Raw genomic sequence first — 14955 nt, 5'->3', positions numbered from 1 at the left:
GGGGGTGGCAGGGGAATCGAGGGGAGGGTGCAGAGAGGAGGGGCAGCTGCCTTGACCCACACCTGCTCACGGTGCCTTGGCCCGCAGGAGACCTGTGTGAACATGGGGAGAACCCCTGCTGGCTCCTTGAGCCCTGTCTACACGGGGGCACCTGCCAGGGCACCCGCTGCCTCTGTCCCCCCGGCTTCTCTGGGCCCCGCTGCCAACAAGGTAACTGTCCCGGCTTCTCCCCACCTCCCACTTGTGGCCCTGGGGGCGACACACAGGGCCCGCAGTGTTTGTGCCTGCTGACCGCACCTGCCTCTCTTCATAGGCCCTGGACAAGGCACAGCAGAGTCCGAGTGGCATCTGGAAGGCAGCGGGGGCAACGGTATGTACTTCCTGTGGCCAGAGAGGCTTGTCTCCTCCCTGGCCTCCCATGTCAGCCCCTCTCCCAAGGAGCCCACACTCTTGTTTCTGGCCTGTGAGCAGGACAAGGCCACGCGAGAGGCTCATTGGGCTCAGAGTGAGGGAACAAAGAAGAGCCCAGCAACACAGAGCTGGAGCACGCCCGATACTTCTGGCTAGCTGAGCCGGCAAGGCCGCCCGGGGTGGGTCCTTGAGCCACTCTGACCTCAGTTTCCTCCTCTACATTCACACATCCTGTCAACAAACTCTTGTGTGCCCGTCCTTGCCGTTGAGGCAGGAAATACACGATGAACAAGGCAAGACCTACCTTCTCAAGGATTCCACAGGCTATTTAAAAGCAGTGATCATTTTTTTTTAAAAGATTTTATTTATTTATTTGAGAGAGAGACAGTGAGAGAGAACATGAGCGAGGAGAAGGTCAGAGGGAGAAGCAGACTCCCCATGGAGCTGGGAGCCCGATGCGGGACTCGATCCCGGGACTCCAGGATCATGACCTGAGCCGAAGGCAGTCGTCCAACCAACTGAGCCACCCAGGCGCCCCACAGTGATCATTTTTTTTAAAAAATCAGTGTTTATTAAACTTTCAGGGATGCTGGGCTAACTGTTTTGTATATAGCCATCTTTTTCCTTCTCACTAATGTGATAGGAGCAGTAGTGGTAGAGCAGCTAAGAACACGGGCTCTGGATTGAAATCCTAGCCCTGCCGCCTACTAGCTGCATTCCCGTGGGTGAGTCACTTACCCTTCTGTGCCTTAGTTTCCTTATGTGTAAAATAAAGAGGAGTGACATTCTTCCACAAGGGTTGGATAAAAGTTTGTGTCAGGATACAATTACTTAATGTACTCGAAATGCCTAGAACAACGTCTGGTCGACAGTAGGTACAGAATGTTAGCTTTTATTAACATTATGTCTAAACCACAGGATTATTGTAAGGATCCCTTTAAATGAAAGGGTGCTTGCAGCCGGCTGTGACACCCCTCGTAGGTTATTTGGCACACAGTAGGTGCTCAGGAAATGTTCACTGTTCGCATCTTTGGGTGGACAGTGGCCAAGTGACCCTACCCTTCTAGGCCCACAGGGACCAGCACTGGCCTGAAGATGGGTCTGAGCAGGTAGGGCTGGGGATGCTGGAACCACACCCAGTATGGACACTGGGGCCTAAAGGTCTGGGTGGCCATGCTGGCTCCCCACTTTCTGGGCAGGTCGCTCACACCCACCCCAAGCCGGTCTTCCCCTCCCCTCTGTAAGAGAGAGGGAACACAAGGGCTCTGAAACTTCTATGTGCCAGGGACCTAGGTGACCAGCTCTCCTGGTCTGCTCAGGGCTGAGGGGTCTCTCGGGATGTGAACTTCAGGAACTAAAACCAGGACAGGACTCAGCAAGTAGGGACAGTTGTTCATCACCCTATCTGGACCCTACTGAGTACATAAAATAAAATACATAGGATTTCAGAGGAAACCCACTGTACTGAGATAAAGTTCTCAAAATATTTAAAATTTTCCGACGATGTATTAGTGACAAATCATAAGTCCTGCTATGGCCCCTTGGGTTTGCGCCCACATGCATAACGGAAGGAACAACTCCATTTCACTGAAATGAGAGCCCCAGTATCTCTCCGTCCAAGTTCACAGGCCCCTGACCTGTGTCCAGAGCCCTCTGGGGTCTCTGGAGACTGCAGGCTCAGGGCCCCCATGGTAGCACACATTGGGGTGGAGGTAGGGGTCCGGAAGCCAGCACGGTGGCCGCCCCATCCAGGCGAGCAGGGATCTCACTGTCCCCACATCCTCCTGCAGATGCTCCTGGACAGTATGGAGCCTATTTCCACGATGGTGGCTTCCTTGCCTTCCCTGGCCGCATCTTCTCCAGGAGGTAAGATAGGTGCCAGGGGAGCCATTGGGTTCAGGGAGGGGAGCAGGAACCTGCAGCTTCTTCCCCCTCACCCGCCTCCTCCACTCCCAGCCTGCCTGAGGTCCCGGAGACCATCGAGCTGGAAGTTCGGACCAGCACAGCCAATGGCCTCCTGCTCTGGCAGGGCGTGGTGAGTGTGGGCGTCCAGCCCGGTGTCAGGGTCGCCAGCCCCCTGGTGGGAGAGAGGAGGGTGGAGGCCACAGCAGCAGGGGTCTCGGCTCTCTAGACAGGGAACCCCAACGACCCTGTGCTTCCCTGGTAGGATCTGGGAGATGCCAGCCGCAGCAAGGATTTCATCAGTCTCGGGCTTCAGGATGGACACCTTGTCTTCAGGTGGGTCCGGGCACCTGCCCCTTCCTTCCCCTCCCTGGACCCCCGTACCCCTTCAGGGGATGCCCCTCTGCTCGGTACCATGGCTCCTCCCACGAGAAGCTGCAGCCCTCCCAGGACCCCAGCCCCCCAAACCAGCTCCATCTGGCCCAGCTCTCACTGTCTTGGCCCTGTGTGACTGCAGCTACCAGCTGGGCAGTGGGGAGGCCCGCCTGGTCTCTGAGGACCCCATTGATGATGGCGAGTGGCATCGGGTGACCGCATTGCGGTAAGAAAGGCCCCCCAGGCACTGGGGTGAAGGGCACAGAGTTCTGGGGTAGGACAGGATGCTGCCTGCCTTGTACAGGGAGGCAGGCTTTGAGCTCTGGGAGAGAACTTGAAGCCTAGGTGGGCGGAGAGCCCACCAGCCTAAACACAGACACCATGGCGGTGGGGGGGGGGGCAGACACCCAAGGGGACAGGTGACAGCTGAGAGAAGTACCAAGAAGCTGTGTTTGTGGGGCCAGATCTCATCCAGTGGTGGAAGGAAAAAGCTCCAAGCAGGGGCAGGCCTTCCTGTCTGGCATCTTTGTGGCAAAGGGAGGGGTCCCTTGGAACTGGTGATGAGGCCCCCACCCCTGTTCCGCCAACAGAGAAGGCCGGAGAGGCTCCATCCAGGTGGATGGTGAGGAGCTGGTCAGCGGCCAGTCGCCAGGCCCTAACGTGGCTGTCAACACCAAGGGCAGCATCTATATCGGTAAGTCCCAGGCTTGGACCCTGGTACAGGCCTCGGGTGCCCTCCCCAGGACCAGGGAAGGAGTGGGGCCCCCACAGAGCTAGGATAGGCCAGGCTGCGGGAGCTGACATGCCCCGTCCTCCCCCGGTGCCTGCAGGCGGAGCCCGCGATGTGACCACACTGACTGGGGGCCGCTTCTCCACGGGCATCACCGGCTGCATCAAGAACCTGGTGCTGCACTCGGCCCGGCCCGGCGCTCCACCGCCACAGCCTCTGGACCTACAGCACCGTGCCCAGGCTGGCGCCAACACCCGCCCCTGCCCCTCATAGGCGGCTGCCTGGCCCACACGGACTCCCGGGCAGCGTCCCAGCCCCACGACGTCGAGTATATTATTATTAATATTATTATTATGACTATTTTGTAAGAAACTGAGGCAATGCCACGCTTTGCTGCTACTGCCCTGGGCTGGACTGGAGGGTAGACATGCCACCCCCAACACCAGCACCCCTGGGCCGAGCCGCGGGCTGGTAGGTAGGGCAGGTCGGATGAGAGCCGGTGCCTCAGAGGGCTGCCAGGACTGGGGGTCAGACGCAGTAGCCGAGTGGGCTCAGAACTGTCACCGCCGCTGGAGAGCCCCTCCCCCCACAGAGCTGGGCTGTCCCCGTCCCACGGCCCTCCGGCAGCCCTCAGTCCTACAAGAGCCAACCATGGCCCACAGCCTGGTGCCTCACCAGCTCCCTGGAGCAGGGGGCCTCGCAATTGCCTTTGCCACCCTCCTCTGGGTGGGGAAAGCTCTTTAGTGCCAACTGTGGAACAAAAGGCAGCTCACCCCTGGACAGGCCACCTCCCCCCCTCCCCCTCCCCCACCAGCCCATGTCCCAGCCCCTTTCACTTCTGCCTAGCCAGTCTGCCTCTGGCAGCCTCCACCTCCCACTGAGCCCTCCTGGCCTGCAGCCCCCCACCCCACCCCTACTCCCCAACACCTGGCCCAGGGCCCCTGCCCCTCAGGGGCGGCAAGGGAAACTCTACCCCAGCTCTTCCCCGGAGCTGATACAGGCAGAGCCCAGCACTGAGAGGGTCTCCCCGCCCACACCAGGCCATATCCCCCCACTGATCTGGAAGTGAAGGCCCAGGGGACATGGGGGGAGGAGGGCATTGGTGGTTGAAAAGAGTTAGTGCCTTGGGGGGGGGATGCCAGGACTCATGACTGGGAGGGACAGGAAGGGGACATGACAGCCCTGCCCCCATCTGCGGGAGCCTGAGGGCCCAGCTGGGGGCACGTGACCTCCCCACCAGCAGCCCGCAGATGTGGGGTCAGGACGCCTGGCCTCTGTGTCCTAGAAGGGACCCTCCTGTGGTCTTTGTCTTGATCTTTCTTAATAAACGGTGCTATCCCCGCCAGAGCTGTCTGCTGTGCCCCTGACTGGGGCTTGACTCAGTGGAACCCGAGGGGGGTCCGGGGGGTGGGCAAAGGCGGGCAGGTGAGTTCTGGGAGTGAAGAAAGGCAGCTGTGGGGGGGTGAGGCCCCTGCCCCCGCCCTTCCCAGATCTAGCAGGGTGCCAGCGGCCACCCGAGTGACAGGGCTGGTTAGCTCCATGTCCCTCACGACACCCACAAGGCAGGAGAGGAGCAGACCTTGTCTGAGGCTTTTGTGACATGCCCAAGGTTAGGTGGCCCTCCTGGGGATGGGGTAGAGCCCTAAGTCTGTCTGACCCCAGAGCCCAGGCTCCTATTTCCAAAGCTACAGCCTCTAGGGATGTCCTCCCTGATCCTGGAAGGCCAGCCCACTTGGCTACAGCCCCCCAGGAGCCACCTGGCCAGGACACGTGTAACAGATGGTGCAGCCAGGGCAGAGGCCCTGGGCACCAGCCCACCAGGCCCGCCAGTGGGAGGAGCAGCAGCACCAGAGGAGGCCCACGAGAAGGCCAGCAGAGGCTAGGACCAGTGAGCAGACCAGCGCCACACCTCGGAGCCGGGAACCTGCAGAAAGAAAAGGAAAGCCCACTCAGGCCGCACCCTAGGCCTGTTGCCCTGTCCCTGTCACATGGGGAGGGATAAGTGTGACCTTGGTGGGAGGAGTGGAAGCAGGTGGGAAGCAAGAGCCATCTACCTCCCAGAGGAGCTGTTGTACCCTGCTGTTCAGGGGCCCGGCCTGTGATGGGTGTCCTCTGGGCGGCCATCTGGAGGGTTTCTGCAGAACTGAAAGCTGAGGGGAGCGTCAGGGTCTTGGACACAGGGCCATCGGTACCGCCTGCCCGGCTGGGCACCAGAGGGGGACCTGCAGCAGGAAATAATAGAGGAACACACAGAACTTTCCAGGGCTTGACTTGGGCTCACTGAAGCCTCCCCAAACCTGTTTGAGTTTGTTACTATCAGTATTTCCATTTCATATAAGGAAAGTGAGGCCTGGAAAAATTAAGTCGCTTGCCCAGGTCACAGAGCAGGAAGTACTAGGGGAGGACTTGAGCTCACACTGCCCAGCTCCAGCGCCCAGGGTTACAAATGGGGCTACTTCTCAAGAAGGAGGAAATGTCTGTACTAAGCATTCTCTGGCCACCAAGCACCATGTTGGGCACTGGGCTCTTTACCTGTGGTATTTCACTTAGTTTAGGACAACTCCAAACGTTAGGTTTATCAGCACCTACAGCCAGGTGTTTAATTTGCAGTAAACAACGTGTTGAACCATACATGGCAGCCCTGTTTGCAGATGTGGCATCTTAGATTCCCAGAGCTTCCTGGGTACCCTGTTTTGGTCCCCCTGTCCACAGAAGTCATTCATGGTCATGCTACTCCCTGACTCTATGACCTTGGGCAAGACATTTCTCCTTCCCTAGGCCTCAGTTTCCCCATACATAAAACATGGGAGTCAGACCGGACAATGGTTTCCAAAGTAAGTCTTGAAGATTCAACTCAAGTTGATGTCCCTTGATAGGACATCAGTCAGCCAGGGTCTGGGCCTCCATCTCCAGTTAAATAGAGCATCTCTTCCTCTTGGTCCTCTGCAAAATTCCACCTAGGAAAAGCTTCCACCACTGAAATACCATTTGGAAGCAGCTGGACTAGATGACTTCCAGCATCATTCCGGCTCTAACTTGCTCTGATTCTCAGATAGTCCAGTCTACACAGGTTCCCCACTCCTGCCCTGCCCCTGCCCCCAGTCTCTGCACTGAGGCCCTGCCCCAGGGAAGGGGAGTCAGCCCTAGTTTCCCTCCTAGCAGCTCAGCAGGGCCCAGGCCGCACCCATCACTGACCTCTGCAGTTGGCTGGTGGCCAGGAAGCCTGGTCACTACCATCGCCACAGTTGTCCACGCCCCAGCGATCGCACACCAGGCTTGGGGGCACGCACCTGCCATTCCGACAGCGGAAGTAGGCACCGCAGGCTCCTGGGGCCAGGAGGAGAGGCATGAGATGGGGACCCTGAGCCAACGCCTGATGCACAGGGATGCGTAGCCCTATAGTGAGTGAACATGGGAGTTGGGAACCACAGAGAGCTGCTTCTGTGTGCGTGCAGATGAAAGCATAGGTGGAGACAGGTGTATGGTCCTCAAGATGATGCGGATGGCTGACATTTACTGATTCCTGTCTGATGCTGGCATGGCTCTCAGCGCTTCACCCACATCCAGCTCCTGAAGTTCTCACGATAACCCTACACGATAAACACTGTTCCTCCTCCCATTTCAGAGATCAGAAGACAGGCACAGAGAGCTCAGGTCACTTGGCCAAGGCTACACAGCTTGTATCAAAGCAGCAGATGAGGAATCCAGTCCCACGCTCAGGAATGCCACCCTCCCCCAGCACTCTGGGCCTCCTTGTCCCGATTTCCATCCCTCTGCAGCCCTCCTCACCTCAGCAGAACATGGATTCACTTGGTTATTTGTCAATAGCCCGTCTCCCCTACCATGATGTCAGCTCAGAGAGGACAGGGACTTCTCTGCTGTTCATCGCTCTATCCCTAGAGCCTAGAACAGCACCTGGCACATTGCAGGTGCCCCTGTAACATTTGTTAAATGAATGAATATGCACGCAGGTGAATGAATTGTATGACTTGATGTGCATGGTGTGCAGAGAGGCTGACTTACCCAGCATCCCATTCTGTGAAGAAAGCTGGTTCGGTGGGGTTGCCCAACACCCTGGCTCAGGGGTGGGCATGGGAATCAGAGCACTCCATTTCCTGGCTCCAGAAATGGACACATAGCCCACATAACTACTCAAACTTGGCACTGGCACTCTTGCTAGAACCATAAGAAAAGATACTTGCTCTCTATTTTGTTGATGTTAGAGCTATAATGGTGACCATGGGTTTGGAGCTGCGGGATCATCTTACTGCCAGATAGAAAGAGAAGCTGCCTGAGAGGGAGGCCAAGCAGATTCCCACAATGCAAAGACAGAGAACAAGGACACAGAGCCCAGGGGCCATTACTTGAACTGCTGGATCCAGCTCTACCTGAACCAACACCTCAATACCCCAGTTACAGGAGTCCCTCCCCATTCTCCTTTGGCTAAACCAACTTGAGTCGGGTTTCTTTTGTCTACAGATGAAAATAAAGACTACATAACAGGTATGGAGATGTAAGGGTGAATGTGACACAAAACACAAACAGTGGTGTGGTTGTGTATGGGCAGTCATGTGTGAGGGTCAGTGAAGGCGTGTGTGCAAGAACCAGGCAGCCTGTGCCTGCAGGTGTGAGTGACGGGGACTGCGTGTGTGGCCTAATGATGTGAAATGATCCCTTCTTCATTCAAGTGACAAAATTGATCTAAGGAAGCCAGAGCTATGATAGGGCTTCACCACTGCCTCCTTTCGGGAGTCCATGCGAACGAACACAGACGCCAGCAGCATCCCTGGCTCTGGCTGACAGCGGCACTTGCAAGCAGGCAAGGCCACGGGGAGAGAGGGGGAGGGTACGGAGGGAGGGGTTAATTCTCCATCAGCCAGTGAGCGCTGTGTGCAACACATCACAGGCCCCTGGGCCTGCTGCAGCCTGGGAGACCCCAAGGCGACCACCTTGGCCCTAAGGATTTCGAGTCCAAATTTCCCATAGTTCCTCCTAGAGCCAAAGACTAAGGGAGAAGAGAGAAAGAATCTAAAATCCAAAATTCAGGGGCACCTGGGTGGCTCAGTCAGTGAAGCGTCCAACTGTTAGATTTTGGCTCAGGTCATGATCTCAGGGTCGTGAGATCGAGCCCCACAACAGGCTCCATGCTGGGCCTGGGGCCCGCTTAAGATTCTCTCTCTGCCCCTGCTTCCCACCCCTGCTCTTGGTCACACACACAATAAATAAATAAATAAATAAATAAATAAATAAATAAATTCAAAATTCAGACTGGGCACTAGGTCAGGGGAGAAGAAGGTGGGCCTTGTCTAAAGAGGCCATGAGGGGGGCGCCTGGGTGGCTCAGTGGGTTAAAGCCTCTGCCTTCGGCTCAGGTCATGATCCCAGAGTCCTGGGATCCAGCCCCGCATTGGGCTCTCTGCTCTGCAGGGAGCCTGCTTCCTTCTCTCTCTGACTGCCTCTCTGCCTACTTGTAATCTCTGTCTGTCAAATAAATAAATAAAATTTTAAAAAATAAAGAGACCATGAGGGACGCCTGGGTGGCTCAGTTGGTTAAGCAGCTGCCTTCGGCTCAGGTCATGATCCCAGGGTCCTGGGATCGAGTCCCACATTGGGCTCCTTGCTCGGCAGGGAGCCTGCTTCTCCCTCTGCCTCTGCCTGCCTCTTTGTCTGCCTGTGCTTGCTCGCTCTCTCTCCCTCTGTCTCTGACAAATAAATAAATAAAATCTTTAAAAAAAAAATAAAAAAGAGGCCATGAGACGGCCCCTGGGGCTCTGGCGGACCAACTCAGTGTTAAAGGGCCGTCCATGGGGCTCCTGGGTGGCTAAGTGGGTTGGGCCTCTGCCTTCCGCTCAGGTCATGGTGTCAGGGTACTGGGATGGAGCCCTGTGTCGGGCTTTCTGCTAGGCAGGGAGCCTGTTTCCCCCTCTCTCTCTGCCTGTCTCTCTTGCCTACTTGTGATCTCACTCTCTGTCATATAAATAAATAAACTCTTTAAGAAAAAAAAAAAAAAGGGCCATCCAGGGCCTGGCACATTGAAGTCTAGCTCCCAGTGAGCCTGCATCTGAGTCTCAAAGTGCTTGCACTCCCACATTTGAATCCCCAGCCTGGATATCTTGCCAGCATGGGCACTAAAGTTTCTCTGTGCTTTTGGAATCTTCTGGTTTGGGCAGCTTGCCTACTCGCCATCACCGGACACAGCCTCTGCTGGGACACACAGGAGTATCTCCAGTCCTGGGGAAGCCTGCGGGGGCTAAAGCCTTGAACTCACTTTGAACAAGAGGACGTGCGCTCGAGCCGCTGAAGCCCAGCTGTGCCGCTTGTGAGCGGGGAGGCCTGGGCACTTTTCCTAACCTCCCTGAACCTGTTTCCCACTCAAAAACAGGAGGACAAGGAGACAGGTGTGGTGTGGCCGGGAGGCCCAGACCCATCGGCACGCGAAGGGCAAAGGCAGTGGGTACCAAGTGACTATTAACTACTGTGAGTTCCCCTTCCTTGCTGTCGCTGACAGCCCTGAGGGTCCTCACTCCGCTGCCCTGCAACCCTCTGAAGGGCTGAGCCAGGACAGAAGAGCCATGTGTGGGGCGCCTGGGTGGCTCAGTGGGTTAAGCCGCTGCCTTCGGCTCAGGTCATGATCTCGGGGTCCTGGGATCGAGTCCCGCATCGGGCTCTTTGCTCGGCAGGGAGCCTGCTTCCCTCTCTCTCTCTCTGCCTGCCTCTCCATCTACTTGTGATTTCTCTCTGTCAAATAAATAAATAAAATCTTAAAAAAAAAAAAAAAAAAAAGAAGAGCCATGTGTGAACTTGAGAGTGTGTAAGGTATATCTAAGTGTGCAAAGTGGTGCTGTCTGTGTAGGAGGTGTGTGATGTAATGTATACTGTATGGGAGTGTGCGGTATGGGACGTGCGCTGCTTGTGTGTCGCAGTGTGCGAGGCATGCGGGTGGGTGAGTTGTGTAAACGAGCGCAGACTTCTGGGTTGTATGCACATACACAGTGTGTGTGAGTGTGAGTGTTGGGATGTGAGGTTTGTACGTGTGGGGTTGTGTGAATGAGTGTGCAGTGTATGAATAAAGGTGTTGAGGTACGAGGGGTGTGAGTGTGGGTCATGTGAATGAGTGTGCAGGGTGTGTGGGGATGTGTGCCGTGGGGGGGGTGTTGAGGCGTGAGGTTGTGAGTGGTGTTGGATGTGAGGTGTGGGAGTGTAGGAATGGTGTGGGAGAGGGAGTTGTGAACAGGTGAGTGTGTATGTGTGAATGAGTGTGTAGGCCATGAGGGTTGAGTACAGTGAGTGTAGGTGTTGGGTGTGAGGTGTGTGAGGGGGTGGTGTGAATGAGTGTGCAGGGTGTGTGAGCGGGGGGTTGGGTGTGAGCGTGTGGGGTAGTGTGAATGAGTGTGCAGGGTATATGGGGTACGTAGCGTGCATGGGTGTTGAGGCGTGAGGTGTGTGAGTGGGAGGCCGTGTGAATGAGTGTGCAGGGTGCGTGTGGGTACTGGGTGTCAGGTGTGGGAGTGCATGGGAGTTGGGAATGGGTGAGTGTGTGCTGGCGTATGTCGGCAGCTGGTAAGGGCTGGTAGGGGGACTGCCATCGGGGCCCTGGGAGTCAGATTTATTGGGTGACTCCGGGGGTCTGGAATGCCCCCTTCCCTCCTCCCCCTCCCCCTGGGAGCGCGCTCAGCCCGCTACCAGTCCCCTTGCCCCAACTTCGTCCAGGCTCCAGCAGCCGCCCCCATCCTCCGCGCTGCAGGTGCCACACCGGTGACCCCAGGCCCACAACTGCCCCTGGCTCGGGGCCCCCGGTCCCAGCCAGCAGCCTCCACCCACCCAGCCGGAAAGAGGTGGCATCGCCCACGAAGTCCACGCGGGGCTGGCGGCCTCTGGTGAGCAGGCGGAGGCCCAGGAAGGGCCCGGAGGACGCTACAGCTGCCGGGATTGTCAGGCCGCAGAGAGGGGCCCCCAGGGGCCGCGGCGCCCCCGGCGGGCCCTCATAGAACTGCAGGTAGGACCCGGGGGCGCACGGGTCGGCCCGCGCCGTGGAGGAGGCGTTGGACGCCGGGGATGCTGGGGGCGCCCGCGCCGCCGCGGCCAAGCTGTAGACCAGGAAGAAGCGGAACTGGAATCGAATTCTGTCGCCGGCGGCCGCCGCCCCCATCCAGAGCCAGCAGTCGGTGTCCGGGGCCACGAAGTAGAACCTGCGCGAGGCGGAGTGCGAGCGCAGCAGCAGCCCGGCCCCCTGCCACGTCTGCCCACAGAGGTCCACCAGGTCGGCTGCAGGGAAAAGCACAAACCCTGGAAACGCGCGGCCCGGTTTCGAGCCCTGCCCACTGTGTGACCCCCAGGTAAGTCACTCACCCTCTCTGAGCCTCGGTTTTTTCATCAGCAAAATGGAATGATTGCCCAATCTCAGAATTTTGAGTAATTTAATTACTCAAAGGGTTGAGTAATTTAATTCAGGTCCTCAATCTCTTATTCAAAAGCTCTGGAATACGTTTCAGAATTTTCCAGATTTTTAGAAAGGTAAGGTAGGTAATACAGGAGATTATGTTGCAGCCCTCCATGATCAAACACATTATCTAGAGCAAGTCTGCTGACATAACCCTAAGCATGACAAATAAAGACAAGAAAGAGCCTCCTATCAGTTCAAGTCAAGTGTCGCCTGTACATTAGTTAAGAAGGAGTTTTGGCTTTCAGAGTTTCTCTTATTTTGGAATTGAAACTAGAGGACTGTGGGCAGGTAAAGGTTCAGCGCTCAGGACAGTGCTGTGCATTTAATGAGTGTCACAGAAGCCTTAACTATTATTAGTACCTTATCCCCGGAGGGGTAGACTCAACTGGGCCTCTGCCTACTCCAGCCTTTCCCTTTTGCTCTTTGGAAAAGAACCCTAATATCTCTCAGCTGTCAGTGAGCAACCTACCAGGTTGTCTCCTGGTCATTGGCCTAAACCAAGCTTTGTAATCCTGATTCAATTTGCGGGGTTTAGGGATTGACTTGGGACCCGATTCTGGCCAATGAGATTGAAGAGGTTTGCTGAGGGCTCTTGGAAAAGGTTTTCCTCTCTGATTTAAGAAAAAAAAAAAAAAAAAAAAAAAAAACACCTGAAAGCAGTTGTCTGAGGATGCAAGGGCCGGGGCCGTAGCAGCCATTTTGCAAGGATAAGGTCATGAGAATCATGAGAAATCATGAGAATCATGGAAAACGTCAACATGGTGGAGCTGCTAAATTAACCATTTCTGGAATCATCTGTGGCCACTCTTCTTGAGTGAAATAGCAAATGTCCTTATCGGTTAAACTCTGTTAGTTTGGTATCTGTTACTTACATCCCAAAACATCCTCACTGCTACAGAGTTGTTGCGAGGACTGAATGAGATAATGTGCAAATAATCAAACTAGCTCTGATTTTTGTAAGGATGGAAAAGAGGAAGTGGCTTTTCTGGTGCATAGTAGGGACACCAGTGGGTGTTAAGGACCAGCCAGGATGTGGGTCTTTGGGGGAAGAAATTCACTGTCAAGGCTCTGGATGTGGGAGCATTGTCTCAAATCTTCGCAGATCTAGTAAAGCCGGAACCTGCCCTAAAGGCCAACGGTGAAAGAGGGAGGCTTGGAGAGTGAATGAGTTGAGCACCTTTTATGTGCCCGGAGCTAAATGTCTTACACATTTATCTCATCTTATATGCATAGTAATAATAGTCCCTTAAGGAGCAAGGGCCCTTATTCCCACTTTGCTGGTGCAGAACCAGAACCGGAGAGGTGAAGCCGTGATGTCACTGAGAGTATGAACACGGACTGTCTGACCCCAAAGTTCACAGTTGTTGTTGTCCACCGCCTCCTTCCCCATACACACTCCAGACTCCTATTTCTGGGTGACTTGGAGTTCCAGCCTCCCAGAGGAGTTTGGGGTACCAAACAAGACCAGTCACAAGACTTTCCAGCCTCCTCCAATTCAAGGGGTCCCAGCCTATCATGGGGTTACGGTCTCTAAGGGTGGGAGGACCTGACCCCCTGCTGACCCCAGCTGAACCCCCCTCAGGCTCACCTGTTTCCAGAGCAGACACAGCCAGTGCAGCCGCCCCCAGCAGAAGCAGCCTTTGGGGCAGCTGCCCCAGACAGACCTCCATCCAGGCCCTGCTGTGCCCAGCAATGGGGCAGACTTGCAGGATCCTCAGTTTGGGGTCTTTGGGGAGACTGGGGGGGGGGGGCTGGCAGAGACTATGGCAGGACACAAGGAGCAAGGGGAGGTAAGTCCATCAGCCCTCTGGTCTCTTTATAGTGATCTTTGTGCTCCAGATCCTTCTTCAGATCAGGATTGTATCTAAGGTTGCCATGGAGATTTGGGGCTGAGGCTGGAGCCTGGGGAAAGTAGGCGGGGAAGATGGCCACTCACCCCCTGCCAGATAGGAACCAGGAACCTCAGATCCGGTTCACCCACAAGGCTTCTGGGAGGGGGGCCCACAGTCTCAGGGAACTGCTGAGCTCTGGATAAATTGACACCTTAGGGCTGAGCTTGAGGGAGGCCCAGCACATCAAAGGGCGGCTCTCAGGGCCCTACAGACGCAGCAAGTGGCAAAGTAGTGCTGGACCAGGAGGCCCTACCCCAGGGCCTTTGCACTCACAATTCCCTCCATGTGAAGTGCTCTTCTCCCATAGCACTCCATGGCTGGCTTCTTCAGGTCATTCAGGTTTGGGGTCACATGTCACCCCCTCGGACCACATTTCTCAGACCACCTCTCAGTGTGAACTGGTGCTTTCCTTCCTTGTCACTCAGTCACATCTCCCCATATATATTACTTCAGCACTCACTCAAATAACTTGGCTTACAGATATCTAGTGTATATTATCTACTGGTCCCACTAAAATTGTGTTCCACAAGGGTTATGTTGATCTCTGAACCCCTAGGTCATAGCACAGTGCCTGGCACAGGACAGGCATCCAGAAAAGAAGAATAAATACATGGTATTAAGCACATGACCTCTCTTTTGCTAGGTTCAGCTTCCCCACATATCAAAGAAAGGACTTGGGCCATTTCAGAACTTGTCCAAAACTTGTTATTAGACCAACATTTTTCATGGGGCACCTGGCTGGCTCAATCAGTGGAGCATGCGACTCTTGATCTTGGGGTTGTAGATTTTCCCCTGTTGGATATAGAGATGATTTAAAAATAAAATATTTTTGGGCACCTGGGTGGCTCAGTGGGTTAAGCCGCTGCCTTTGGCTCAGGTCATGATCCCAGGGTCCTGGGATCGAGTCCCGCATCGGGCTCTTTGCTCAGCAGGGAGCCTGCTTCCCTCTCTCTCTCTCTGCCTGCCTCTCTGTCTACTTGTAATCTCTGTCTGTCAAATAAACAAATAAAATCTTAAAAAAAAATAAAAAATAAAATAAAATATTTTTGGGCACCTGGGTGGTTCAGTTGGTTAAGCCTCTGCCTTCGACCCAGGTCATGATCTCAGGGTCCTGGGATCGAGTCCCACACCGGGCTCTCTGCTCAGTGGGGAGCCTGTTCCTTCTCTCTCTCTCTCTCTCTCTGCCTGCCTCTCTGCCAACTT

The 14955-nt window shown here is 55.4% G+C and overlaps 2 protein-coding genes across 5 annotated transcripts in view; one reads left to right on the top strand and one right to left on the bottom strand.

The window, feature by feature from the left end:
• Positions 1-4763, top strand: part of HSPG2 (heparan sulfate proteoglycan 2) — a 98573-nt gene extending 93810 nt beyond the window's left edge. For all 3 annotated transcript variants that reach the window (XM_082684523.1, XM_082684522.1, XM_082684521.1), the window contains 8 exons: positions 88-210; positions 314-370; positions 2202-2277; positions 2368-2446; positions 2579-2649; positions 2831-2914; positions 3279-3382; positions 3519-4763. In XM_082684523.1, coding sequence (XP_082540649.1) covers positions 88-210; positions 314-370; positions 2202-2277; positions 2368-2446; positions 2579-2649; positions 2831-2914; positions 3279-3382; positions 3519-3691 — 767 coding nt within the window. In that variant the 3' untranslated portion in view covers positions 3692-4763. The remainder of the gene's footprint in view (positions 1-87; positions 211-313; positions 371-2201; positions 2278-2367; positions 2447-2578; positions 2650-2830; positions 2915-3278; positions 3383-3518) is intronic.
• On the bottom strand, positions 4317-13530 carry LDLRAD2 (low density lipoprotein receptor class A domain containing 2; the record flags this gene model as incomplete). Of its 2 annotated transcripts, XM_082684634.1 has the most annotated exons (3): positions 6604-6745; positions 11239-11682; positions 13449-13530. In XM_082684634.1, the coding sequence occupies 3 exons, from the start codon at positions 13528-13530 to the stop codon at positions 6606-6608; spliced, it is 666 nt and encodes a 221-aa protein (XP_082540760.1). In that variant the 3' UTR covers positions 6604-6605. The 2 variants fall into 2 exon arrangements, with proteins under 2 accessions (XP_082540759.1, XP_082540760.1); XM_082684633.1 differs by lacking the exons at positions 11239-11682; positions 13449-13530 and adding an exon at positions 4317-5640 and having other exon boundaries at positions 6614-6782.
• Positions 13531-14955: the final 1425 nt, after the last annotated feature.

The sequence above is a fragment of the Mustela nivalis genome (genome assembly GCF_964662115.1).
Source record: "Mustela nivalis genome assembly, chromosome: 10".
Classification (NCBI taxonomy): Eukaryota; Metazoa; Chordata; class Mammalia; order Carnivora; family Mustelidae; genus Mustela; species Mustela nivalis.
Note: the sequence above shows the minus strand (reverse complement) of the source record. Positions and strands in the feature narration are given on the sequence as shown.